This window comes from Podarcis liolepis, assembly GCF_965112155.1.
Source record: "Podarcis liolepis genome assembly, chromosome: 6".
Lineage (NCBI taxonomy): Eukaryota > Metazoa > Chordata > Lepidosauria > Squamata > Lacertidae > Podarcis > Podarcis liolepis.
The window spans coordinates 96,653,293-96,681,004 of record NC_139559.1 but is presented as its reverse complement, the minus strand read 5'-3'; the positions used below and the strand labels follow the sequence as shown (position 1 = coordinate 96,681,004).

The 27,712-nt window shown below is 42.8% G+C and overlaps 2 protein-coding genes across 3 annotated transcripts in view; both read right to left on the bottom strand.

Annotated features, from left to right (window-relative positions):
• Positions 1 to 27,712, bottom strand: part of DARS2 (aspartyl-tRNA synthetase 2, mitochondrial) — a 1,012,941-nt gene that overhangs the window by 945,669 nt on the left and 39,560 nt on the right. The gene's annotated exons all lie outside the window — the stretch shown is intronic.
• ZBTB37 (zinc finger and BTB domain containing 37) lies at positions 158 to 27,676 on the bottom strand. Of its 2 annotated transcripts, none has more exons than XM_083507158.1 (4): positions 27,545 to 27,676; positions 23,756 to 24,688; positions 21,383 to 21,482; positions 158 to 15,736 (listed from the first exon to the last, which is right to left on the bottom strand). In XM_083507158.1, exons 1-4 carry the CDS (start codon positions 27,631 to 27,633, stop codon positions 15,248 to 15,250), a joined length of 1,611 nt encoding a protein of 536 aa, XP_083363284.1. In that variant the 5' UTR covers positions 27,634 to 27,676; the 3' UTR covers positions 158 to 15,247. The 2 variants fall into 2 exon arrangements, with proteins under 2 accessions (XP_083363284.1, XP_083363285.1); XM_083507159.1 differs by having other exon boundaries at positions 26,394 to 27,649.

Below are 27,712 nucleotides of genomic sequence, written 5' to 3'. Positions count from 1 at the left end.
ACATACCGGTTTGACTTCACCCCTGGAGGTGCACTCCATTGTCTCGCGAGACAGATGGGTGGCAACAAAAAACCTTAGTTTGGGGACTGTTAAATGGAGGAGGTGGTACACAGGGCTGTGGACAGACAGTCAAACAAAAGACAGTGCACTCCAGTTATGAGTATTAAACCATTTAATTCTCAAACCACTCACATGCATAACATTTCTTTTACACAGTGTTAAAGAGGAAAATGCATTTGTTTTAAAATACAAACAGAATTTCAAGTATACATTTATAGAATTTTTCAGAGTCCTAACCCAGTTTCTAAGTTTCCATTCACATTGTTTTTAAAGCTGTTCAATGAGAGCTTTTAGTTTATTTATTTTTGCTAAACTGCTTTAAATAAGTTTGTACAAGTCTTTATCTTCACTGTTGTTTTCCTCTCCCCACCACCACCACCACCACCACCACCAAAAGACACACTCACAGAATAATGACCATATTACCTCCCTTTTGTTTTCTTCCTCCATGTACATGGAGATCAATGGGAGAATAAAGGGTGCACCAAATGTGGGTTGGGGAAAATGCTAATAAAAAATAAATTGGGCTGTTCTGCTATCAATTATTGTCAAACAACTAGATCACATTTCAGCCTGTTGGAGAAGTGAAGTATGAATTCTGTTGCAATGCAATGCAATACAACCAAAAAAGAGCAGTTCAAGAACTGCAACAGATATCTTGTGTGTTTCAGATTCACAGAGCAATAGTTTTAAAGGGTCTGCCAGGTGGTGGTTGATTAGTTTTTAAAGGGGGGGATGGGACACATGATTAGGACATTTCTGTAATAAAAGAAGAGTTATATATTTAAAACTTTAGGAGTGGGGCGCAGCAGAAGAATCAAATTGGATAATTCACCAGTGACAGTGATCCATTCTGAGCTGCAGTTTGCTCAAGATTCCCACACATCCCACCAAAAGCCAGACCACAGAAAGTGGGCATGAGTGTCACCCTTTGAAATGCCACCAAGTATCTATCTGTGCTGTGCAATTCAGACAGATACCCCGTTGGTGCTCTCATTCGTGATGTGGCAACATGCACAACGCATAGCTATAATGCATGGATTCAAGGTAGAAGCACAGCATCCCAAACCACCTGTACTTTACAGGCACTCTCATTTGGCATGAGTGGCATTCAAGAGGGTGGCACCTTAGCCCATAACATCCAATACAGGGCCAGCTTTCAGTCTGTCTCAGCAAGAATCCACCCAAGAACAGATTATTGAGGCAGAAGTTCAGGAAGAGACACGCGTGGAAAAGTTAAAACCTACAGAATTTCAATATAGTTTTGATCCCATGGCAGTTTAGTCCATCCCTCTTTAAAAGCTTAGGTTCTGTGGCTCAGCTGATCATTGAAAACCACAGCTTAGCTCATGAGAACAGTCAAAAATTGGCTAGCCCACTTCACAAAAGTCACTGCATGCCAATGTTCTCGCTTTCACATTATTGAGTGCTGTGGATATGCTGAGACAGGAAAGGGTACACACAATGCCTTTGCCTCTGGAGGTAGAGGAGGCAGCGATGGCCGGCAAGGTTAACATCACCACTACCCATTGTCCATCTAAGACAACCCTCCTGCATGTAACAGGTAACAGCCACAGAGCTTAAAGTGCATATGGGAGGGACAGGAGGAAAGAAGTGAGGGTGCTTAAACAACCTACTTAAAGTGCCACACTACTTTTGAAAGCTGATTTGCAATAGATGCTGGAAAGACTTAGCTGAGCTGTAATACTTAGGTGCATTTTTTAACAACACAGGTTTGTCTTTTCTTGTACTAGTCAGCAAAATGAAGCTGCGTATTTCACATCCAGGCCAGGGATTACTAGCATCGCTAAAGGGGGTCTCCAACTTGCCCCCTGCACCTACCAGAACTTTGTCCCGCAATATGTTTCATAGGTTTCCAAGTGGCCCAGAAAACCATCCCTGTCAACAAGACTGCATGATAGGAAACATAATCTAGAGCTCACAAAGAGGAGCTTCTCTATAGATTAAAGACCCTCATATATCTTGGGTATTGATTTTCCAAGAAGTTCCAGACTATTTTTCTGTAACCGACAATGTATAATCAGCTAATCTGAAAATGTAAGCTTTGTGTTAGTATACTGGACCTAGAAGAACTGGCTTGCTCACTGTTGGGTATGATAAAAATATCCTGGGATAACAGGAATCTGCCTACAACCAACAGTAAAAACCTATGAAAAACCATCTTGAAAAAGTCATCTTTTGGACTAACCCCAAATTGCAAAACAGGACTGAGTGAGAAGGGTGGGGGGTGGAGGGACTGAGTGCACACACCCCTTCGGGTGGACTTTACGTTTAAACTCCACTGAATTCAATTTACAGAATGTAAATTGGAATTTCGTAATCTGAAATTTGTGCATCAGATTAGGTTGAACTCTAGGTGGTAAAAAGCATGACTGCAAGGCCAGCAGCTGAATAGCAGGGTCTTAGTTATGCATAGATCAAGTAATAGCACCAGAGAAAGAACTACAGAATTGCTGCTGGCGTTTAGAGCGCTGATTATGAGCTCACTGAAAACATTCAAGAGTTTGTTGGGTGGAATTCAGCATTGCAATCTTCCAACCGTACTGTCTGCACAGCATTGCAGTTTGCCAGGTGAAACAATCCCCCTCCCCTGTGTGCTGTTCTGGGAGCTCTCTCAACACCCCCAGCCAACTTGGGGGGGGGGCAAGTGGTGGTGGCGGAAAGCCCTGTTGCACAAGTGGAAGTCTGGTTAGGCGAATCCTGCAAACATGCAGTTGTCACCCAAGGCAGTGCCTCCTCTGCTGTCCCATAATGTGGGGTAACAAGAACTTAAGACTTCACCACGTGGTACATTGTCTAATCCATCTTTATACATTAGCAGTTGGGATCTGTGTGTATAGAGAATACACATATCGATACTACACATGGAGACAGGGAAAACAGGTGGAACTAGACACACAGGGTACTGATTTCATCTGCAACTCTGAATTTGGTGGAACATCTATAGCTCGACCCTGCTCTCAAACAGACCTAGTTTGTCTCAGGGAGCTCATTGTTTAGGCAGAGAGAAACCTGATATTTTGGGGGGTGGGGTAAGTACTCAGGAAAAATAAAGAATGAAAAGTCTCTGCTGAACACACTGGCCCCAATACACTGGGATGTGCTCATTTGCAACCCTTCACATTAAGTCACTTAAACTTAATTGCCAGTTTGATTTGTTACAAATCAGATGAGACCTTCAAATGCAATACAAAGCCTCACTGAATTTCAAAACCCACTTCTGTTAATCTACATACAACTGTACTCTTTAGTCTAAGTATCCCATAGGAAAAATATGTACCCAGTCATCACCAACTGCCATTATTGGTAGTTTAAATATTTTTAATTGGGTTTGAATCTCCTGGAGATATCCAACTAATCATTGTCTGGTGCAATTATCAGGTAATCACAAACAGAGAACTGCCCTCAATGCCTTCCAAGATATTGCAAACCATCCCATTCACAAGCTTTGTTCAGAAGGAATTAAAGTTTGGCAGCAGAAAACAACTACTGTACATGTAATTCAGTCAGGAGGAACAGCAGAAACTTTTACTACAATAGTTGCTTTCCTGCAACTATTTTTCTAGCTGAATTGTACTTTGCATCCCAACATTATAAAATATTCTGGGCCACTTTGCTTTCTTGACCCTATAACTCCAAATGCACAGCTATCTTCTGGCTAAAGCTGAGCAAAGTGTATCCTTAAGAGCTTGTTCACCCAATTAGATTCATTTCCTGAACGAGCAAAAGATATTGGGGGCTTCAATGCACAACGCGAGAAAACCACGAAATAGTCTCCATCCTCAGAGGCAAAACAGAAAGTTTCTGTTACACCAACCATTGCTGAAATACTCATTTTGGAGAAGAGACAACACTAGTGTTTACTTGCAACTAATGTCATGCTCCTGTTCTGATTTAACATCATAACAACTAAATGAAAAGCAGACAACGACCAATATCTCTCTCTATAACACTAGTGCAGCCAGTTAAATAGTGAATGAATCTTATAATCTACGGGGCACTTACATATTCAAAGCTGCACGTTAATTTAGAAGGCCAAACTAAATTAGGAAATCACAGTAGGTTAAATAAATTATTATGCACACTTATTGCAGCAAATTTTAAACGCTTGCTATAGCTGCAACTGTGATATTTCAACGAGGTCACCAGTGGAACTGCATGATAAATGTCCTCTTTTATTGGTTTCCGCATCAACGCCAACGCTCTTTAAGTTAAAAGGTAAGGGTTCGCTAATGACTTACTGCCATAAAGGAAGAAAGAATCAAAGTATGCTTGATTTCACTATTGCTGCCTAAAGGTGGGCGGTGACGTATTTGTCCCTTGGGGGGGGACATGCTTCCCAGTAAGAGGGGGCCAAGACAGGTTATGCTGAGGTCCGCATGTTCTGTGCAAGAAAATTGCACTGCACTGATGAAGCAGGCAGGGCATTGCCAGACATGAGACAATTATGCAAGTTAAATAAATAAATACACAAATAAATACTAAATAAATGGCAGAATTACTTGCCAAGTGGTGTCCCATCTCCCCCCATTGTGCATGACACAATGAAGTTAAACTACCAAAGAAGGGCTCAGGGAATTACGCTGGAATTTGCTACTGGGGGCTGTGCTGAAGAGGCCCCTTTGGGGAACTGTTTATACCAACAGCTCAAGGAAGCCCTGGAAGAGAAAAAATGAAGAGGAGCAGGGAAATATGTCTTGAGACCATGGCTAAAACAAACACCATTAGATGTACTGCGAGTTAAGTAAGGTTCAACTCCATTTTTGCAATTCTGGCAACATCTATGGGAGATAAAACAATTGATTTAAGAAACCTTCAGCCAACAGTTAAATCTGAGCATGAAAACTTCACAAAGCCATTGCATAGTAGTTTCAAAATACATCAGTGTTTTGTTTTGTTTTCCCAAATAGCACTACTGATATGAGTTGGCAAGCTCTGGAACTTGCCAGCAAATATGCGACCTTGGCTGTCTGACGAAAGACGGTGGGAGATCCAGTGTGGATGCCAGGAACATACTAAAAGCTCAACACTTCATGGCACTTGGGTGACTTGAAGCAACCAAAGGAACACACATCTCAACCTCTGACTATTCCTCAAGGTCCCAGAAGCAGAATACTGAAGACACAGTCCATAGGACTTTCACCTCTCCGTTCCACATATGCCCGTGCCTCAAAACAGAATAAAAATGTAATTTCAAATGCTACTAGTGCTTTAAACACCTTGTTCTAAAGTTGTAAAAACAACAATGTACATTATGCATTTTTCTCCAGGAGCACCATGAAGCAGAAAGTAGTTCTGTTCAGGAAACAAAACCTGAAGGGAACTTGGAAGCTGCCTTAATCAGAATCACATTCACCGTACCGTCTGCACCTATTTGCCTCAGCTCTCCAGGATTTCTATCCCAGCCCTGCCTGGAAATGCTGGGAATCTGGGACCTTCTGCATTCAAGACAGATGCTTGACTCTCATGTTCTTCCACAGCACAGGATTCTCCAGCAAATTGGAATAATATTGAAGAACGAAGTCATGGCAGGCCTATGGAACTGTGGAACAGAATCCTCTATAAACATAAGCAAGAAGGAAAAATGGAGATGGGCACATATTCAAATTATGTCTAATGGTCTGAGAGGCCCATTCAAGCATTACACAAGAACAAACAAGGCAGGAAGGAGTGCCACGTCCTTATGGAGCGGAGGTCTGCCTTACACAGCAACATCTTAAGCAGGTCTTAACCAGTGTCTAGAATCCGCTGATAAATGCAGCAAGGGAAAAGGAACAATAACCTTCCTTCCCCCTGCATCTGTAGCAGCTCAAATGGCCATGTCTGATCATCTTCCCACCCTGAAACTGTGTTTCATCAATTGTCCATCTGGAAGAAGCAGCTACAGCTAAGGTAGGGGACAAACATTTGGTTTACAACACCCGTGGTATGCTACACCTATTACAAACGGACGTTCTGTAGGAGCATTCCCACTGCAGAAGGCAGCTGCAATGGGAATGGGGGAGGTTCTGGAGAGGATGCAAAAGTGAGAATTAATATGTAGTTACGGCATGTTTATCCAGGGAGTCAGGGCAGGGGAGATGGGTCTTTCCTCAACCTCTCATAACAACCTCATGAGGTAGGTAGGTTATGCTGAGAGAGTGTCTGGCCCAAGAGTCACCCTGAGAACTTCACAGCTGAGTGGTGTGACACCACACTGGCAATGGGAGGGCAGGCTGTGGGTGCTGAGGCCCACATTCACACAAAGCGGCCTTCGGGGGAACAAAACTTCTCCTCAGCCTGCATGGACAGAGACAGATCATGCTCTTGGAATTTACCACCATTTGTTATCCTCTTGAACACAGAAACATCCATTTCCATGTGACATAGCAACTGCAGGGAATTAACATCAATCTCTGAATTGATCATGGCAATTATCCATGGGCCTGAGCAGGCAGTGAAATGAGTATAGTACTTGCTGCATCAAACTGCTGAAATGGACCTTAAAGATCAGACTTCATATGGACTGATTGTCAAAAGGTGCGCCTCAACAGAAATCTGATTTCCTGTAATTTCAGGCTGTTTCTGCTTTTAATTTTTGCAGATTTAGGATGCTTTCCAGAATTTGTTGCATAAGCACATAAGCACTTTAAGTAGATGGCAAATACTTCCGCAACCCCACACATGTAGAATCCCAGCTGGAATATGGTACATGGCAAAGAATCTGGCTACTCCTATAGAATCATCTCTGCCCTGCTTCTTCTGGCAGGGCAGGGGCGGGAGAGAAGGAGGAATGTCTATTTCTTGTTCCCATGGTTGTGACACGCTACTGCATGAACCTTGGCCTTGTAAGTGCTTCTTCCATCACAAACATACAAAACTCATAAAACGTGCAGTGATGTCCACTTGAGTACCCTGGAGAAAATGAGAGGATATTTCTACCAATCGCTATTTACCAGTATAGCTAAGCAGAGGCCATATACCAGTACAAGATGCTGAGGTCAAACAGCAGGGAATGGCACTTCCCTTCTGCCTGTGAAAGCTGGACCTGTTGGACTTTTGGTTTGATCCAGCTAGGCGCCTTTTATATTCTTATTCAGGAAAAAGTGCTAGTAGAGCCCACCAGAGTCCCACCATTTCAAGGTGGAGCTTCTCTTTGCTTGTGTGTCCTTCCACCACTGTGACTTCCAGTTACATTCTCACACTGACCTCGGCCCAGCCCTCTTCACCCATCCCTCTTTTATCCATATTTTTCTTGCCAACTTGCTTCTTGTCCCCAAATTATAAATTTTTCAAACAAATTCAAAGATCAGTTCAGAGCAAACAGAAAATGTATGTAAAATAAAATTTACAGCTATATTTTATTCCAAGCACAGGTCACATTTGAATGGTACAGGAGGTTTTTGTTTTCCTGTTTAGGAACAAAATAAAATTATGCTGCATATAACCTTTAGTGGCCTTTAATATCCAAGGCCAATGTTTTTTCTTCACTACCAATATAACATGTTTGACAAATTTTCTTAACTGTGCTTTTATTTAAAAGAGCTAATCATATTCAAAATGAAAGCATAATGTTAAATAATGTACATAATTTAGCCTAATTTGCATAAAGTCATTTATTAGCATAAGTTTATAGGTGCAAGATTTCATTTTCTCAAGTGCAAACATACCAACCAGTCCCAACTATATTACTGATTTTCCTCTAACAGACTCATGATTCAGATATCTGATCCATAGCAGGTCCCTGAACTGCGTAACACTGATTCATCTATGTAGATATGACAATATTTCCTTGGAGTTATGCTGTAGCCACAATATGTAATATAAGAAACAATTTTCAAATAGACTAGATTTTAACCCAGGAATATTAAAGCAACTGGTTCCAGCCATTTTTTCAATAAAAGAATCCACAGTCTACCAAGTCACATACCAATCTGGAAGATTAATGGTTCCTTATTAATGGTTCCCAATTAAACTTCAGGTCTTTCTATCCTTCCCAGCTATGACTCCAAAGCTTCTAAATTCCACTTAAACTAACTTGGTTTGTTTCTTTAATGGAATCAAACAGCTAAATTTTGTTCAATATGCACAGCTGGTACAATCTTGTGCCAAATCACGGACAGTATTTTATTTTTTTTAAGAGTGAGCAAGTTTTGCCTGCCCAGAACATAGAACCTGTTTGAATCTGGCAGATTCTCGGTTGTTGCTGTTTTTAACTGGGCATAGCAGTTCCATTGGTGTTATATTGAAACAGAGAATCTGCACATAAAAACAAAACAAAAACAACCCACTAACAAGATAAATAATGTTTAAAAACTTAAAATTCTTGGCAATAATTATCTTTAAAATGTGTCCCTACTACAAGTTCCTATTTGACAAAGAAGTCTGTGTTATTGAAAAACCCACACACTTGTCAATACTTTTGCTCTTTCCCCACTATTCTTAAGGCTCACACAGGGTTTTTGGTATGGCACACTGAGCTCCGTGCCAGCAAAGGCAGCTCTGTTCCCCGGAAAGTTCCATATGCAAAGAAAGAAGGGTTCCCAACTGTTTTAGATAGCATTTTCCAATATCAAAGGAATAAAGTTACCCCTGCTCATGTTGAAAGCTGGCCTAAGCGCCCCTCATTCCTCAGGAAGAACATAGCAACAACCAGGGCATCTTGCTATAAATAGAGCCCATTCTGCTGGCTGGCTTTTTATTTCATTTTCTGCTCCACAGTGCTACTTGCCTGTTCCAGCTGCTTAAAGCCAAAGTCGGTAACTTAGAAATGCAGCCCAGCTGTGGGCAGGGTTCTTGCCTAGGAAAGAGATGTGGAATCTGTGGCCCACAATACGATATTGGTCTCCATCAGCCCCAGTCAGCCTAGCCAGGTATCAGGGACCATGGGAACTGCAGTCCAACAATACCTGGAGTACACCTGGCTGGCTACCAGCTTGAAAGTCACACGCAAAGCCAACAGATGTGTTCCGTATTTCTAACACACGTCCGCAAAGCTCTGTTTTGCGCCCATGTATAGTCAGTGGGGCTCTGTTGCCATTTCCAACCCAGAAACAGAGTGCAGAGTAAACCAGCTCCATGGACAGCCAACACAGCATGGTGCTTTAATCCCCAGGTTAGAGACTGTTGCAAACAGCCATTCACTCTGCCGAACATGACTTTGAACAGCCAAGAAAGGCAGAGCAGCATGGCGCAGTGACTGACTCCGTCCACTCAGTTAACTGACTCCACCAATTGCTCGTTGCCGTCAGTGAACAAGCAAGCAGCAAATTGCACAACTGTACTACACAATCCCTACCCCCCTTTTTTAATAAACTCTAGCATTTATTTAAAAGCACCGAAGTAGAATTTACACAATTGCTCCACCTTCATGAGGAATTTATTTTACCATGTTTCCATTTCATGGTAATAACTTGAAGCTTGAAGCATCCAACAGTGGACTAATATCCCAAATTGTCTGTAACTGCCACAGAAAGATATAATTGATCCTAACCACCTTTGTTTCTGTGGGGTAACTTGGAATATTTTAAAATTCATATTTAACAGGCATCACCCTGTATATACTTGCTGTTTTAAGTATGTGTGCACACAAAGGGGGGATTAATCTGGATTAAGACCATTGTTACAATAAATCTTCAAGCCACTTTATGACAACACACAGAATGGCACTGAAGTATAAACCCACCGTCACCTCTAAGGTATGCCGTGAAAAATGCATCTGACGCTCCAAAGTAGTAAAGTACACAATCCAAAGGTGCTTTAAGAAACGAAAATGGGCACGTATTTCCACTAGAAATTGCAGGGAAATTATGAATGCTGGGAAAGTGCCAGTTATTTCAGTTTGTCTCATCTGATCAAACTCAGGGTTGTATTCAGTGCTTAGCAAGCACAATGGGGTGTTCCCTTCCTCTCCTCCCACTGTGCCCACCCCCAGAGCTGATTTTGAGAGCGCATGGGGGGCTGCAGGGGAGAAGAGAGGAAGGGAAAGTTCAGCTCTGCAAGTGGAAATCTTTTGAGCTAGCGGAACTGGAATGCCGGAGACCACCATCGCAATCCAATCCCATATTCGCTTAATCAGCAACCTCAACTAAGTTCAGTGATGCTTACTCAAAGGTAAGGACATAGAATTATAATCTACATTTCATATCATTGTTCTCAACTATACACATATTTGTTTCCCATTTCAGCAGTGATATGGTTCAGAATTACATCACTCTATTGCTTTTGGCAAGACAAACACACAGCAGCACGGTCAGGGAGATAACTGCCATGTTTCACATTCTGAAGTTTATTATTACTTTATTTTTTACTGTTTTGCAAGCATAGAGCTATGAAATCGATCTTTCCCCTCTAGAGACAATTGCCAAAGGCAAGCAATCAAGTTTTCTTGGCCTTTTCTGGAACAGAAGTGGGGGAAACTGGCCGAATCCAGGTAATATTAGTTTTTACTAAGTCCCATGGAAAAGAATGAGACACATTATTCACTACAACTAAATTCTACCTGGATGTGGGCCATTAATTAATGAGGTATGAAGATATGAAAGGGTTTCACTTCACTTCCCCTTTGACTCACAGTTGAAATCCGTTTCGCAAGGGTAAAAACATGTAGCTGCACCAAACAGAAAAGCAGATTGCCAGCTCATCTGCATTTTATCATCCAAACAAAAGCCTACATTTGCCTTCTCTGTGGCTGAGATCACAGTATAGTCATCCCTTAGTCTTCCTAAGGGCACTGTGCCTGACTAGGCTAATGCTACTGATGGCATAGGTCATTAGCAGAGTCAAGGCTGAGGTTATAGTAGTGAGCATGGTAACTCTTGTGCTGTAGAAGCAATTGTTCTGCAGTAGAAAAGGTTGTTAGTATTGGCACATGGTTTTCTTTCAGTTATACGTAAGCCTACCACTGACATTGCTACGTTCTTTTGAAAATCACCAGTAATACACAAGAATGAATATTGCTACACAAAGCATGAAGATGCTTTGGGCAACAAAAGATGTGATTGGGCAACAAAACCAGCCTTGCAAATGAGCCCACAAAATGTGTTATGCACCCACCAGCCCACACATACATGTGTTAGGGCTGTATCCAACTAAGTTTTACTCAGAGTAAACCAGCACAAAATAATGGGCCTAAGTTACTCATGTCTTTTAATTTCAGTGGGTCTAGTCTGAGTAGGTCATTTGCACTCTAGAAAGAAAAAAGAACCAACTTCAGGAAAAAAGAACTGACTCAGGTCTCAGGTTCTGAATTCAGGGTATCCAGGGGAAAGGATAAAATTGCAGAGTAGAGACAAGGAAGTGGGGAGGCTATTTTCTGTATGGCTTGAAGAGATTTTGTTATTTGCTCTGACCACCCTCATATCCAGCAGACTCTATCCTGACCCACCAAGCAAAACCAAATTATTATCCTAACTGGCTGGGAACCATCCTCTTTAGTCACCAATTGGCTCTGTCCTCTGGTCCGCCAGGCACCTGCCCTTCCATCTCAGGTTCTGAACCTCGGACAACAAGGCTGATTAAAGCACCTGCCATTTTTTATGCTCAGTAACTGGAATCGAGGCCAGTTCCATGCTTGAGGGAACTCTTAGTAAAAATGCTTTCCAGTGGGACTTTCCCTTACCTGGCCACGGTGGCAGCTGTAGGCAACTGTAGGTCTGGATCAGTACCAGATGACACAATGACCCAGAGCAACTCTACATTGGGGCCCTGTGAGAAATTTACATGGCAGCTCCCAGACTCAGCCACTCTTTTAAAGGGTGGCTGGGTTCCAAAGCACCCCTCGGATCGGGCCCTGCTAGGGCCTGGCAGCTGCTCAAGGAGGGCATGTACTTTTGTCAGGCCTGACTGGAATAATGCAAATCACAGCTGTTTGACTACATTCAAGTAATGTGTATGTTTTATTTGGATGTACAATTTAAATGGATTTTTTCCTGCAGGATTTCTGTTTATTTTCATTCTCATTTATTCTGCCACACATCAAGAAAAAGAAGGTGACACACAGATAAAAGTGTACTATCAAGATCCCCTAGAATACTGGAAGAACTGCTCCTTCCTCTAGCTCCAAAATTATTAATGGAAACCACAAACAGGAATCTCTCTTTTAGAATCAGGGCTAGAAACTTGCTCTTTGAATAACAAAAATCTCAGGATTTTTTGGCAACGATTAAATTTTGCTAAGAGAGTATCTGAGAGCCAAACAGGTCTCGATCCCCCAAGTCCTTTGTACACATATGCACACACAAAATAATGATCCCTGGTTCTATTCCTTACAGTTGCTGTTTGGACATAATGCTAAATTGTGGCCTAGCATTACAAGAATGAAATACAGAAAGCCTTGCGCTCCCATACTTCCTTCTCCCCTCTCCTCCTTCAAGGCAGCTAAAAGAAAACTAGAAGGTTCTGTTTTAGATAACCTGACCTTTTTCATAGCATCTAAAGTTTAAATTGTGATTAATCTTAGCCATAGTTCACTGAAGCAATACAACGTCATGGACTATGGTTTGAAGTCAGCCTGTATGAACAAATCATAGTTAAGATTCATCAGTTTGTGTTCAGACAACAGGTCAACTTCCAAGCTAATCTGAAACAGAACAACTTGTGAACTCATTGTGGCTGCATCAAAAGATGGGTGGGAGAGAATGCGGGAACTCAAGGCTTATGCAGACTTTAACTCATAATACCAAATGAAGATGTAGTGTTACATCTAAATGAGGTCAAGAACTATAGCTACAAGCAGTAAACCTCCCTTCAGTGAGATCTGGGCAAGAATATTGGCTCCTTCGCATGCAATTAGAAATGATTAATTTCTACAGTGGCAAGTTAAAAAAACACCTTTCACAAGCTTTATTTTTCTTCTAAAACTAAACCTAGGCTAAAATGTAAGAAGTGCTTATTGACTCTGGCCAGGCTAAATAGAGAGGAGTCTTACCAGCAAGCAGAGAATTGCTGCACAATGAACCTAGATTTCTTGGCTGCTCCTCAGTTCACAGTATCAGTACAGTTACAACTTGTTCAAGAAACTCACAGCTCCATGAATACCACATTCAATATTCCACTTCAACTCTTTGCCACCTAAACTTGGATGGATTTTGCTGCAATTCTGCTTTTGAGAAAATTCTTCTGTATAGCTATCACCTACACCATCACCAGCTCAGCAGATAAACTTCCCCATTATAACTATATATAACATATGTGTAGATAAATAAATGTATGCCTTACAGTTTGGTAATATTTTTAAAGTTCTATTTTTAAATGCTTAAAATCTTTGTATAAGTAACTAGAAATATTTTCCAATGCTCTTGAGTGTAATTTTACTCTTTTTGGTAAATTTGAAAGCTATAACTAAAGCAGCATATATATTTGTATCTCTCTATTACCCTCCCTGCTTCAGTCCAAATGAGAGAGTGTATGTGTGTGAGTTTGGGAGGGTCTCATCCAACTCTTTAAAGCTTTTATGAGTTGACCTTTATTGGTGGTTTCCTGTCTTCTGACCACAAAGAGAAATTCATTCTACTCCCCACCTTACAGAGAAGTGCGCCCTTGGTGCTGTGAGGTGGGGAATAGAAGGAATTTCTCAGTTAACACCAAACAATGAAAAGGAGGGGGGGGGGGGTTAAACAAGTTTTCTGCTTTCATTCATTCTTTCAACCAAAACATGAATTAAGAAAATATCCTCATTTTTACAAGAAGGCCAATTATTAGTACAAAGCACGAGCTTGTTTACCACAAAGCCATCTCTCCCTTCCCATGATGATAGCATGATTTCTCCCCTCCCCATTTTGATACCTTCCCCAATTAGCTTGCTTTTTCATCTTATCAGCTATTTTCTTGAGATCCACATCATCTGCTTGGCATGATACCAGCTTTTTTTTGTACATCAATACAACGCAACACTAAAGCAGAGCTTGAACTGCTGCTTATTTTGCAAGTCTCAAACAAAAGTTCAAGAGATTTGCCCTCCCATGCCCGCATCCTTACACTAACAAGCAATATATTAGGAAACATGAGGCAAGTGCGTATTTGCTGGGTTTGGCAGCGGCACTGTTATCTTCCCAGTAAACTCATGTGAAAAATAATACAAAGGCTCAAGGAAGAGCTATCACTGCTTGTAGAAAACTGGAGCTTTCTGAATTATTACTAATGCATTTTTTTTTGCATTTTTAATATAAAAATACCAAATAGAGAACCATTCTTAGACAGTCAAGCCATAATCCCCTCCAATGGAATTTGATTATTTTGATATACAAATATTGCTGTTATATTAGAAGGGAGGCAAAAGATGACCTTTGAGGCAAAGCCGCTATTTAAACAATTATTCATGACAGGAAACCTCCTCCTACCTTTTCAGTCTTTGCAGAGCCCAGAAATTGAGCAAGAATTGCAAAATGTTCTGCCTTATCCACATTTCACAACTGAAAATATCTCCCACCAAACATGGCAGAGCTTCACAGCTACTACCGTCTTTTTCGGTAGCTTACTTAATTAAATATTGTGTCACCTCTAAAATACTGATCAAAAGAGACTTGCCTCATCACAAACAGGCAAGACCACACACCTAGAATGGGCAGGCCAAGACACAAAACAGAAAGCCCTTAAGTAATGGGTCAATTTTAAAAAGACACGCCAAAATAAAATGAGATAAAATACACTCAGACAAATTAGGTTCTACCAGGACAACCATTCTTCTCAAAAATAATTACCTGGAAGATTATTTTGTGAGGGGGAGGGGGAAAGAGAGAGGGAGAACTAATTATTGTCCCTATTACTTCTTCAGTGGCACAACTACTGTGATGAATAGAGATATTGGAGCTCTGCACTCACCACAGCTAGACCTCTACAGCCCACAGGACCACAGGGTCTGATGCCAAGAAAATGAAAAATCTGTCATTCCTTGATCACTACTGGATTTTTTTTTTTTAAAAAAAGCTTCTCCCCATCCAAAAAAAAAGCTGTCAATCCCTGAATCGGAGGTTAGTTGACCCAGTTTTTGTCTCGTCCCCTCAAAAGGAGACGAGGAAAAGGAGGTGAGCTTTTAGCACTTTGTTTTCATATCTTTTCTATTTTGGCAACATCTTGGGAGCTTCTTTGTCCAGCGGCGACATTGCACAAATGAGAACTCAAGCTCACCGTCTCAAGGGGATTTGCTCACAGACCGAGAGGATCCCTCTCACCCATTTTGCATTCCTCTTCAGTCTGGCCCAGTGGTGGACACAGATCCCTGGGCTGTCTCCCCCGCCATATTGGCTTCTTCCCGAAGAGGAGATTCCTCCTCCGCCTGCCCTCTTGACGTAACTGTGGTCTCTGGGGAGATGCTGTGCGGCCCCTCCAGAGGCATGCAGCCAGGATGATTCTTACGAAAGTGCTGGTTGAGGATGGCCTGGAAGGGGAAACTCTTCCCGCAGACATGGCAGTGAAAGGGTTTGTTTCCCGTGTGCTTGCGGATATGGTACTCCAACTGATCCTTGCGAGTATACTTTTTGCCGCACATACGGCAAACAAAGGGTGTGATGCCCATGTGGAGCCGCATGTGCCTGTCCAGGCTACCTTTCTGATTGAAGGATTTGGCGCAATAGATGCAAGTGAGACGCGGGTTGTAGCGAAACCACCTCTCAGATACTTCCTGTTCACGGAGATATTCAACATAGCCACTCACTCCAACTATAGCAGACTCCTCCACCTAGAGAGAAATATTACAGACAAGCAGTAAAGATAATGAGCTAGTTTGTATGTGGGAAGAGGGTCGTTTTTCTCTTCTGAAGAGATGGCTGTAAGTTTCTTTGGATCTAAAGTTTCTTTGGACCCAAAGATAACAAGAGTGCTTGGGGGGGGGGGCGCTACAGCGTGGGGCTTAAAACTAGGAAAACCCATGTTCAAATTCCCTCTCAGGGCCAAAATACATACGACTCAGGCAAGTACAGTTGTGTCTTCACCTGCCTGCCCCATTACTATCTATTTATTTAATGAGATTGATATGCACTGCTTGGTTAAAATATTTAGGTGGTTTACACAAAACAGTATAAAGCGTTAATTAAAAATAACTATAAGAACAGCTATAAGAACAATCAATATATAGATAAATTCAACAGATTTTAAAAATAAATGTATATCATTTGTTCCTTTACTATCTCTCAAACCCTCGTTATTTGCAGAGATAACAAATCTTTTTCTCGAAGGCAACAATGGGGTTATGGAAGAGATAGGTTGTTCCCATTCTTACGACCATCTACATTTTGAGCAGAAAAATAAGCAAAATCAGGCTGGAAGTCAAAAGAGCTGTACAGAATGATGGATCTATATGAACAAGGCATAAGTCCCCTTTGGACTACAGCAATACACTCTACATGGAGCTACCTTTGAAGGTGACTTGGAAACTACAATTAATTCCGAATGTAGCTGCTAGACTGCTGACTAGGAGCGGCCGCCAGGACTATATAACACTGGTCCTAAAAGATCTACATTGGCTCCCAATACATTTCTAAGCACAATTTGATGTGTTGGTGTTGGTGTTGACCTTTAAAGCCTTTAACGCAGTGATGGCCAAACTTGGCCCTCCAGCTGTTTTGGGACTACAACTCCCATCATCCCTTGCTAACAGGACCAGTGGTCAGGGATGACGGGAACCGTAGTCCCAAAACAGCTGGAGGGCCAAGTTTGGCCATCACTGCCTTAATGGCTTCAGCCCTGTATACCTGAAGGAGCGTCTCTGCCCCCATTGTTCAGCCCTGAGGTCTAGCTCTGAGGGCCTTCTGGTGGTACCCTCATTGTGAGCAGTGATGTTAAAGAGAACCAGGCAGAGGGCCTTCTTGGTAGTGGTGCCAACCCTGTGGATGCCCTCTCATCTCTCATCTCATCAGATGTTCAGATGTTAAAAAGATAAAGAACCACACAATTTTTAGAAGACACCTGAAGGCAGCCCTGTATAGGGAAGTTTTAACGTTTTTTGTTTTATTATGCTTTTATATGTGTTGGAAGCAGCCCAGAGTGGCTGGGGCAATCCAGTCAGTTGGGAGGGGTATAACAACAACAAACAAACAACAACAATAACAACAACAAACAAATTACCACACTATTTGGAAAACCTCTAACAATGTGAAGGCAGCATGGGAAGGGGGCCTTGGGACTGCAATTCCACAAGAAAGGTGGAATGATATGTGGAATAACTAACCAACAGGAGTCTATGTTAGTATACCACTGACATTTGACTCTGGGAAAAATGCATGACATAAACAACACTCTGTCACTAATGTGTTGGAGGGGATGTGTAACACCAACATTCTGTCTTCCACCTATGGTTGCAAAACTACAAACAGAAGTTCTTCCACAGGACTCCCGCTGATGAGGTTTGCCAGCTGAATCCAGATTTATATTAATATATTTTACGCATAAGTAGATGCAGCTGCAATAATGGCATTCATTTCTTCCATTACAGAAGAAGACAGAATGGCATTCATTTATTCCATTGTTTATTCCATCTCCATTTTATTCCTATTTTATAGCTGTCTTCTTCTGTAATTTTCTAGAATGCAGTTCTGCTCATTTCTTGTAAAGTGTCATATTCATGGATAGTGCTGTACAAACAGAAACTCAATAAAATGTAGTGTTCATCATTTCTTTGCTTTATGAGTCTACTGGGCACACTTTTTACTTTTAGTGCAGGATTCCTTCCTTGATTCCCCTTTATTCTTTTTTTATATAATATTTTTTTATAAAGTTTTATAAAGTTTTCTGTTTTACAATTTCAAATAAACATTTTATAAACTTTAAAATATCCAAAGACTTCCCTTCTTCTCTTTCCATGGTTCATTTTACATATCATAAAGTAAAGGTAAAGGGACCCCTGACCATTAGGTCCAGTCGTGGCTGACTCTGGGGTTGCGGTGCTCATCTCGTTTTACTGGCCAAGGGAGCCGGCGTACAGCTTCCGGGTCATGTGGCGAGCATGACTAAGCCGCTTCTGGCGAACCAGAGCAGTGCACGGAAACGCCGTTTACCTTCCCGCCGGAGCGGTACCTATTTATCTACTTGCACTTTGACGTGCTTTCGAACTGCTAGGTTGGCAGGAGCAGGGACCAAGCAACGGGAGCTCACCCCGTCGTGGGGATTTGAACCACCGACCTTCTGATTGGCAAGCCCTAGGCTCAGTGGTTTAGACCACAGTGCCACCCGCGTCCCTTTTACATATCATACATTCTTGCATATTATACTATGACCATTCAAATTAGTTTTTCACTTTTACATCCATCAAAAATTATTTACTCTGTTGAATTTATCTTAATGCTGCCAGTGTTTTCAGCTGTATACAATTATTTTCCATATATTCAATAAATGTTTTCCAGTCTTCTTTAAAAGTATGTTCTTGCTCTCTTATTCTATATGTTAAATCTGCAAGTTGTGCATATTCTGTCAGCTTAAGTTGTCAATCCTCTTTAGTTAGGACCTCACCCACTTTCCATTTTGGGGCTAACCAAACACGGGCTGCAGTTTTTGCATACATAAATAACCTTTTCTGACACCTGGGAATTTCAGTCTGGATTATACAAAAAGGACTCTGTTTTTTTGGGGAAAAGTAATTTTGAACATTTTTTTACATGTCCGCCGCTTTTCCAACACTTATCTGATTCTGTTTTATAAATCTAAGCCAACCTACTCGGAGTTAAGTACCATCTATGAATCATTTTCAATTAATTCTCTTTCAATGAATAGCATGCTGTAAATTTCAGGTCACTTTGCCAGAGTTTCTCCCAGAGGTTAAGATCTATATTGTGTCCTATATCTATTGCCCAGTGTGTCATTGAAGCTTTAACTAGCTCATCTTTTGTTTCTCATTCATAGACATTTTAGACAAATGTTTATCCTTATTTTGCAAGAGTTCTTTTTCAAATTGTGAGCTTCGATCAAAAAATAAACTATTTCTATCTGATTTGAACATATAATGCAGCTGGTGATACAATCCATAACTTGACTCCTTAGGTTTCCATTGGTTTCAGCTTGGGTCCCCTCCCCCATAAAATCCAGCAGTTCCCTGTAAGTCACCCATTGTCTGCCCATATTACTGTATTTTTCGCCCTACAGGGCACACTTTTTCCCCTCCAAAAATGAAGGGGAAATCTGGGTGCGTCCTATGGGGCGAATGCAGGCTTTTGCTGAAGCTTGGAGAGCGAGAGGGGTCGGTGCACACCGACCCCTCTCGCTCTCCAGGCTTCAGGAACACATCTGCAGCCTAGGCAGCCCTACGGGAGGTCCGGCAGGGATGTCTAGGCTGCGGATAGCAGCCTGTTGCCCAGCGTGAGGGGCGCCCTTAAGCAGAGCCCCCCCCGCGCCAGGCAGACATCCGCAGCGTGGGGAGCCTTGCAGGAGTTCCCCGCAAGGCTCCCCACGCTGCGGATAGCAGCCTGCCGCCTGGCGGGGGGCGCACTGAAGCAGAGCGCCCCCGCGCCGGGCAGACATCCGCAGCGTGGGGAGCCTTGCAGGAGTTCCCCGCAAGGCTCCCCACGCTGCGGATAGCAGCCTGCCGCCCGGCGGGGAGCGCACTGAAGCAGAGCGCCCCCGCGCCCGGCAGACATCCGCAGCGTGGGGAGCCTTGCAGGAGTTCCCTGCAAGGCTCCCCACGCTGCGGATAGCAGCCTGCCGCCCGGCGGGCGGGGCACCCTGAAGCAGAGCGCCCCCGCGCCAGGCAGACATCCGCAGCGTGGGGAGCCTTGCAGGAGTTCCCCGCAAGGCTCCCCACGCTGCAGATAGCAGCCTGCTGCCCCGCAGGGGGGGGCGCCCTGATGCAGAGCGCCCCTCACGCGGGGCAGACATCGGCCAGCCCCACAAGCTTGGGGGACAGCAGGGAGGCACAGCGCCGCCATCCCACTGTTCCTCGACCTGGTTCTGTTTCCCCGACCTGCTTTTGGGGGGAAAATAAAGGGAATTTTTTCCCCTTTATTTCCCCCCCAAAAAAACTAGGTGCGTCCTATGGGACGGAGCGTCCTATGGGACGAAAAATACGGTAACTCTCTTAATTGAGATTGCTTTGATGGGAGGTAGCCATAAAGGTGTTTTGCTTTCCAGCAGATTTTTATACTTCTCCCAAACTCTATATTGGCATTGTCCAATACAATCCGTTTTTTTAAGCCAACACAAACAAGCTGCCTCATAATACATTTGAAAGTCTGGCAGAGCAAAGCCTCCTTTTTCTTTTATATTTATCATAATTTTATGTTTAATTCTTGGCTTTCCCCCCTGCCAGAGATATCTTCTTTCCATTATTTGAAGCATCTAAATTATTTACAATTGGGATTTGATTGAAATAAAAACAGAATCTTAGGCAATAAATTCATTTTAATGGCTGAAATTCTACCTAACAGGGACAGTTCCATTCTCCTCCATATCTCCAACTCTTTCTTAACCCCTTTCCACAATTTAATATAATTATTTTCAAAAGGTTGTTCTAGTGTCAGCACCACATCATCAGCAAATGCCCTTAATTTATAAACTCTACATCCTACCTCAATACTTTTAATTTCTGAAGCAATATTTCTAATGTCATTATAAACAACAGTGGAGACAGGGGATAGCCTTGTCTCATTCTTTTTTCTATTTGGCATTTGTCTGAAAGAATATTATTTATTAATATATTTGCAGATTGAACAGTATAGATTGCTTTAATTCCTGCTACGAAAGAGTTACCTATTTTCATTTTCTCTAAAACCTGGATCATGAATGACCATGAAATATTATCGAAGGCTTTCTCTGCGTCTAGAAAGATTAACGCAGCCTGTTTTTCATTTCTTACTTCCAAATACTCTATTAAATTAATTACATTTCTTATATAGTCTTTATTTCGCTGGCCTGGTAAAACCCTGGCCTGGTCTCTGTGGACTGTCTCAGCCAGTGTCCTTTTCAATCTATTAGCTAAAATTGTAGCAAATAGTTTATAGTCACAGTTCAATAATGAAATAGGTCTGTAGTTCTTGGTCTTTGTTAAGTCACTGTTTTGTTTGGGGATCAAAGTAATGAATGCATCTTTCCATGAAACTGGAAACCTCTTTCCCTCCCCATTGTGTCATGTCTTTCAGACTATGCTTTCAAGAAGGGTGCTGTATGTCCATTCCCCAGCCCTCCACTACAGAGTGCCTGTCTATAGACAATCTATATCAGGAGTGGCCAAACTTGGCCCTCCAGATGTTTTGGGACTACAACTCCCATCATCCCTAGCTAGCAGGACCAGTGGCCATGGATGATGGGAGTTGTAGTCCCAAAACAGCTGGAGGACCAAGTTTGACCATGCCTGATCTATATGAATAACTGCAGTAGTAAAGCCCAAGTTAGGGATACCTACCTGGGAATTGGGTTGTTTGGGTTCATCCACCCGCCATGGAGATTCACTTTTTGACCTGTACCGCTCATTTACAGTAACCACACTACCAGAAGGGCTAAATCTGCAAATGGAAATAGAGATTAATGGATAGTTGGGCAATATTATGATACTTTGAACAAAGACATGGGAAGCATCAGAACTTCTGCTTGATAATATTAGTCAATAACATTAGGAGTGGGGCAGCTAGGACTGGACAAAATGTGAGATGTGTGTATGTGTACTAACGTTGATTTGGCAGCAATGAAATCTTTTAAGGCAGCCCAGCAACTTAGAGATGGACTGAGGAGCAGCTTAGCTTCCTGGGGAAAGGAAATTTGTTAGGGTGACTAAAGAGGATGAACCGTGTCACAGGCCTGTTCATGCAGAAGTTCAGACAGTGGATCTGATTAGGCATATTTCCGTCCAAGCCAGAAATATTCCTCAAACTTCAACTTATGGAGCATTTATAGACTGGGGAGTGTGCTTGCCATCAAGTGATGGCTGGTTGCACCTACCAAGTGATACCCAGCTTCCCCAAGAGCCTTTGTAAGGAGCAGCTGCCAAAAGAACTTTGAGGGGGTTTCTGAGCATTTGAGTTCATGTTTGGGGGATGAGTTGTTAGGTATTAATGCCAGTAGCCTGGTGGCTACTTTGGGATACTGCTAGCCGACCTACTGCTAAACTTAATATTTGTTTATTTTTGACATATTTTGTTAATCATTGACTTGTTAGTTTTATGTTGAAGTGACATTAGCTTTATTATTGATCATGGTTATTGTATTACTGCATTTTTACAGCTTATTTTCTATAAACTGCTTTGAGCACATTTGTATTTGCAGAAAATGCATATAAGTAAATATAAATAAAATCACTACAACTATGAGTAAGCTTTTCACAACTCGTTGATGTACATTCTACCATTTATAAGCAGCAGCACTCCCATCTGTCAAAGAATTAAGAATAATTTAACTTGGCATTACAGTCATACCTCAGGTTGAAGTAGCTTCGGGATGAATATTTTCAGGTTGCACTCCACAGCAACCTGGAAGTAACGGAGCGCGTTACTTCCGGAATTCGCCGCTTGTGCATGCGCAGACACTCAAAATGACGTCACATGCATGCGCGGAAGTGGCTAAACGTGACCTGCACACTCGCGTCTTACGTTTACTTCAGGATGCGAACGGGGCTCTGGAACGGATCCCGTTCGTATCCAGAGGTATCACTGTACCTTTGTTTTACATACTGCTATGCCTGACGCATGAACCTGTGACCACCTCCTCAACAAGAAGAGCCAGAAATGCTCTCTCAGTACTAATATTTTTTTTCCAAGTAGCAACATTATACCAACAAAACGGGTCAAATCAGTCATCCTGCTAAACCACAGTAAAGAAACTTCATTATGGAAAATTCACCATGAGGTCAGAATAGACAGACCATGTTTTGAAGATCATGGCTTGGTGTCATGACCACACGGTCATTGCTCTGCCTTCAGAGATCATTGTACCTAGAGATGGGAGAACTGGGAAAATGTAAAAAAGAAAGCAGACAAGCAGCTTGAATCTGTTTGGAATGGACTGGGATGATGGCTGAAATGAACCAAAGAGGTGTTGTGTTCTCAGCGACTGATTCACAACTATGGAATTCCTCTCCCTTAGTGATCTATGCCAGCCCTGTGCAACCTTTTTGACTAGGATTAAGGGGGCTGAGGTTTTCAGCACATTTTATGTTTTGAAGCTGCTCAAGTGCGTTCTGGATGCAAGTGCTACAAAAATTACTGTTATCATCTCTTGAGCCTTCAGGGTGTGGCAGGCTATATACAAGTTAAATGGTAAAGTGGAATCAACCATTAGTTTAGATAAAATACAGTGAATAGATAAATAAATACCAGTGCTGGGCAGGCAGCTATGAGACTACTGAAAAACACAGTAAACTTGGTGTAGAAGGTATTAAACTCATACCACGGAAACCACTTCTGAGAAAGGATTAGTGATCTTGTGTATGTTAGGGACTTTTCTAGAAATTTCTAATATGAAGAAGATATGCCTTTCACAGCTTCTGATCCCCCCTCCCCTGCTACAAAAGCTGAGCAGATCTCTGCCTGGGGAAGATAAAGTCCCACTCTAGAGCTTATGTGAAATAATAGAATACTGACTGTCCAGATCACCATTTATGCACTTTCTGCTGTTAATCCTCTACAAACTGCAACTTTCATATGTCCTTTTAATCATGCCTCATCTTCTATGACTTTTTTAGACAGCAAGCTCTAGACAGTGAGAATCATGGTGCTTGTAGATTCTGTACAATGCCCAGAACACTCTTGGAAGCAAATCAGGTTTTAACAACAGAAAGTCTCACCTGTCAATCTCTGTGCTGGTTGGCCTGGCCACTTTTGCTCCTGATGAGCCTAATGCGTAACTTTCCTGTCCCATTGATCCATGGCCTGTGGTATCAATCACCATGGCAGTGACCTCCTCAGCACTGCTCCCATCTTCTCCAGATGGCTGGTTTTCTGTCCCCAGCCACTCCTCCAGGTTCTCCGTTTTGATTCGTACTGCTCCAAGAACTTTGACGTCATCGTCACCCTGCCCACCATGGTCTGCCACTCCCGTCTCCACATACCACTGACCTGCTCTATTAATCCTCAGTATGGGCTCCCTGCTCTCCACATCTGAGCTCTGCTCGATTATCTGAGGGCTTGTAGACTCCTCAGGAGGACTAAGTTCCCGAATGTCCAGCACAGTGCTGACCTGGCCCATGCGGCTTCCTTTCGGGGTGCTGTGGTGTGGACTCAGAGAGCGATTCAGAGATTCTGGAGGCCGTTCTTGATGCTTTGCCCTCGTTTGGCTCAATTCTGCTTCAACACCGGCTACGTTAATTTTGAAATGAATGCCCTCCAAGATCTGTGTGCACTTGTCTATAACATGTTGCATCTGCAGGAAACTAGCTGCAGTCAGGTAGCTTATGATATCAGCCAACTGGAGGCATATCCGGCCCGTGTAGCAAAAAGAGAGGAGTTGCTCAAAAACAGTGGGATTTTTGATGACAGAAATGGAAACCGTACTCATCTCGTTGAGCGACATGTGGTCCCGGAAGTAAGGTGAGCTGGCAGCCAGTACTACTTTGTGTGCCCTGAATGCTTGGCCCTGCACATTGACTACAATGTCACATAGCCGGCCCTGCATGCGCAGCTGGTTGAGGTGGCTCAGGACAGAATTGCTGAAGTCAGGAATCTCCAGCTGAATGTTTCCACTTTTCTCCATGTCGGCTCCAGTTGCAGGTGGAGCAACCCTAACAACAACAAAATGGCACCACAGGAAGCATTAGAAAATATTTCTCTTTATGCCTGCTTCTCATACTACACGAGGAAGACAAGAGTGTCCACAAATAGTTCTCTGACAATGAATTTGCACACACTTTCAGATATGATTGTGATTCACAAGAGGATAAAATACAAGTTCTTTTAAAGAACGTATTGCTCAAAATTAGTTGCTTAACACAACCATATTTAGAGGGGTTGAGAACAGAAGAAAAGCAGTCAAGGTTGGCCTCCATTGTACATAATATTACACATAGTCTAAACTTTCTCCCTTGGGTATTCATCTTAATAATACCAAAAAGAACAGCATCAGTTAACAATAAGAGAAGAAATAAGTGTTTTGAAGCCTTCTGAAAGTTGTAGCAATAAATGTTTGGGACCAATTTACCAAGTGCTCAAAGGGCAAATCATGAATTTATGCACTATTTTTAGAGATACCAACACAGCTTTGGACTTCTGCCATTCTTTCTGTTGCTAAGAACAGATTTCTGATGGGAAGGTCATGGAGACCACACAAAAGCAACTATGGCAGAATGATTAGGAATACACATCTTAACTACACAGAGGAATCAGCATACCAAGCTTTAGGACAAGCATGGTCAAACTTGGCCCTCCAGCTGTTTTGGGACTACAATTCCCATCATCCCTGACCACTGGTCCTGTTAGCTAGGGATGATGGGAGTTGTAGTCCCAAAACAGCTGGAGGGCCAAGTTTGTCTATGCCTGTTTTAGGAGCATCAGTGATCTGAAATCACACCCTGTGTTACAGCTGGGGTTTTCTGTAGCTACCAAACTGGATAGATCTGCTGCCGCCTATACTTATGAATGAAAACAGATGCTTCCTGAAGCAGTATCCCAGAGAGTGGGGTGGGTTTGGGGTTCACTTCTAAGTGATGCAAAGATTTATAGATCTGGAAGCAGCTTGTGCTGATAGAGCATTGTGGGTATGACAGTGGGCTGTAACAACGAGGCTAGGGGCTTTGAAAAGAACCCTTTCATTCATCTGCTGCTTTTGACAGGGTGCGTCATCTATCCTCCTGCTTTGTGATAACAGTACCCTACCACAACAGTACAGTGGTGCCTCGCAAGACGAAAAGAATCCGTTCTGTGATTCTCTTCGTCTAGCGGTTTTCTCGTCTTGCGAAGCAAGCCCATTGACAGATTAGCGGATTAGCGCTATTTAGCTTTTAGCGGCTTTTAGCGGCTTATCTGCTGATCGGATCAGCTGGTAAGCGGCTTAGCGGCTTAGAAAAAGGGGGGGGGGAGGAAAAAAAACCAGCAGGAACTTGCAAGACATTGTTGTCTTGCGAAGCAAGCCCATAGGAAATTCGTTTTGCGAAGCACCTCCAAAACGGAAAACTCTTTCGTCTAGCGAGTTTTCCGTCTTGCGAGGCATTCGTCTTGCGGGGCACCACTGTATTGTGAATACGTAGGACTATTTTTTTCAGACTGGGAACTCATCTTAAATTTTCAGGAGACCCACTTTTAGTCTACTGTATATGTTTGTTTTTCTCCTTTTCTGTATATGGAGAGTAGAGGCAAAGATAGCCAGGCTGCTATACTGTCAACTGAAAAGGAATAGGGCAGATTTGGCTTGTAAGAGCAGGGTTATGAAAAGAAAATCTGCATCAATTTAAATTCCTTCTTCTATGCAATGATTAAACACAGAAAACACACCTTTTGAGGTGGGAGAGGTTGTGAAACCATTCATATTGTACAGGGGTGTCCACTCCAGTTGAAGACCAATGTATCTGGCTGACGTGGGATACTCAAAAGGTGGTTAATTCTGAATGATGCTGCCCAAACATAAGGGGCAGATATTATTTTGGATCCCATATCTTCTATAGTCTTTGCAACTGGGCCTTTAGACATTCATAATTTAAGGTGATAACAAATGCTTTAGCATTTCATTCTTCAGGGGGGAGTATTCATTTGCTGTGTTTTAGTTTAATCTATCACTTCAATCACACTCCTTGCAGGCAAGGAATTTCCTTGACAGTTTCAGAGCATGCCTTGGATAAAAAACAAGTTTGAATAATACTAATCTAGAGAGTCCCACCTTAGGTAAATGACTGGACACCACTGCTCCAAAAATACATTTAAGTGGGCACAAAAGTCAACATTATTTGCATACTCCCTGCACAGACTATCCCTTTCTTGTATGAACTAAGAAAACAGAAGGGAAGCAATAGAAACAAGATACCCCAAATCATTAGAATGGAATAAAGTATAGTTGTACCAGGAGAAAAAACAACAACCTTTAATAGGATACAAAAGCTAGGAGATACATTCGCAACACAGTAGCAATGACAGTTTTAATGACGGTGGTCCTCTGCTTCTGCGTCCAGGCTTCACCCCTCCCGTTCCTTGTCCCAAATGCCCTCACCCACGCAGGAAGCGCAGCACCCGGGGCAGGACCTCTCAGCATCCCAAAGCCCTCAACACGCCAGAACATTACAAAGCAGCCACGTCAAGACGAGGGGCAATTAAAAACAATGAGTCGAGAGAGACCCAAATAAATGAATATTGACATTCCTTCCCTGGTTGGAGGCGGTGGAATAAGGAAAAGAGGGTGGGGGTCGCACGACCTTTTAGCCAGAAGCAGTTCCAGGGAGGAGCAAACGGAGTTGCTAAGAGACAGGGGAGGGCTACGGATTGGGGTCCGGAAGGGAGCCCCCCTCATTCGGGAGCAGGTTAGGCCAGCTCGGGGGGGGCCTTCTGAGGGTTCACCTGAGAGGCGTGGGGGGGTGGGGGGAAGAAGAGAGAGGCTGCCGCTCTCCAGACCTCCTTCCCTTTCCCGAGGGGACCGAAATATACCGTCTACGTACCTCCAGGGGTGGGGGGCGGGGGGTGGGACGAGCCCGAACACCCTTCCGGAAGCGAAACCCCCCAGACGGGCAACGCCCCGGAAGAACATCCCCCTTTCCCCGACGCTCGTTCTGATTGACTAGCTTTCCTCCAGGCTCCTCGTCCGGCAGCCCCGCCCAGAGGCGCGA

What these genes read in the sequence shown, in the direction of transcription:
- ZBTB37 (XM_083507158.1), bottom strand. Translation starts at nt 27,633, where the DNA reads ATGTTCTTCCGGGGCGTTGCCCGTCTGGGGGGTTTCGCTTCCGGAAGG. An exon ending in CCCGCCCCCCACCCCTGGAG is followed by an intron (nt 24,689 to 27,544) that starts GTACGTAGACGG and finishes TGTTGTTGTTAG; the next exon opens with GGTTGCTCCACCTGCAACTG. An exon ending in ACCAGCACAGAGATTGACAG is followed by an intron (nt 21,483 to 23,755) that starts GTGAGACTTTCT and finishes TTCCATTTGCAG; the next exon opens with ATTTAGCCCTTCTGGTAGTG.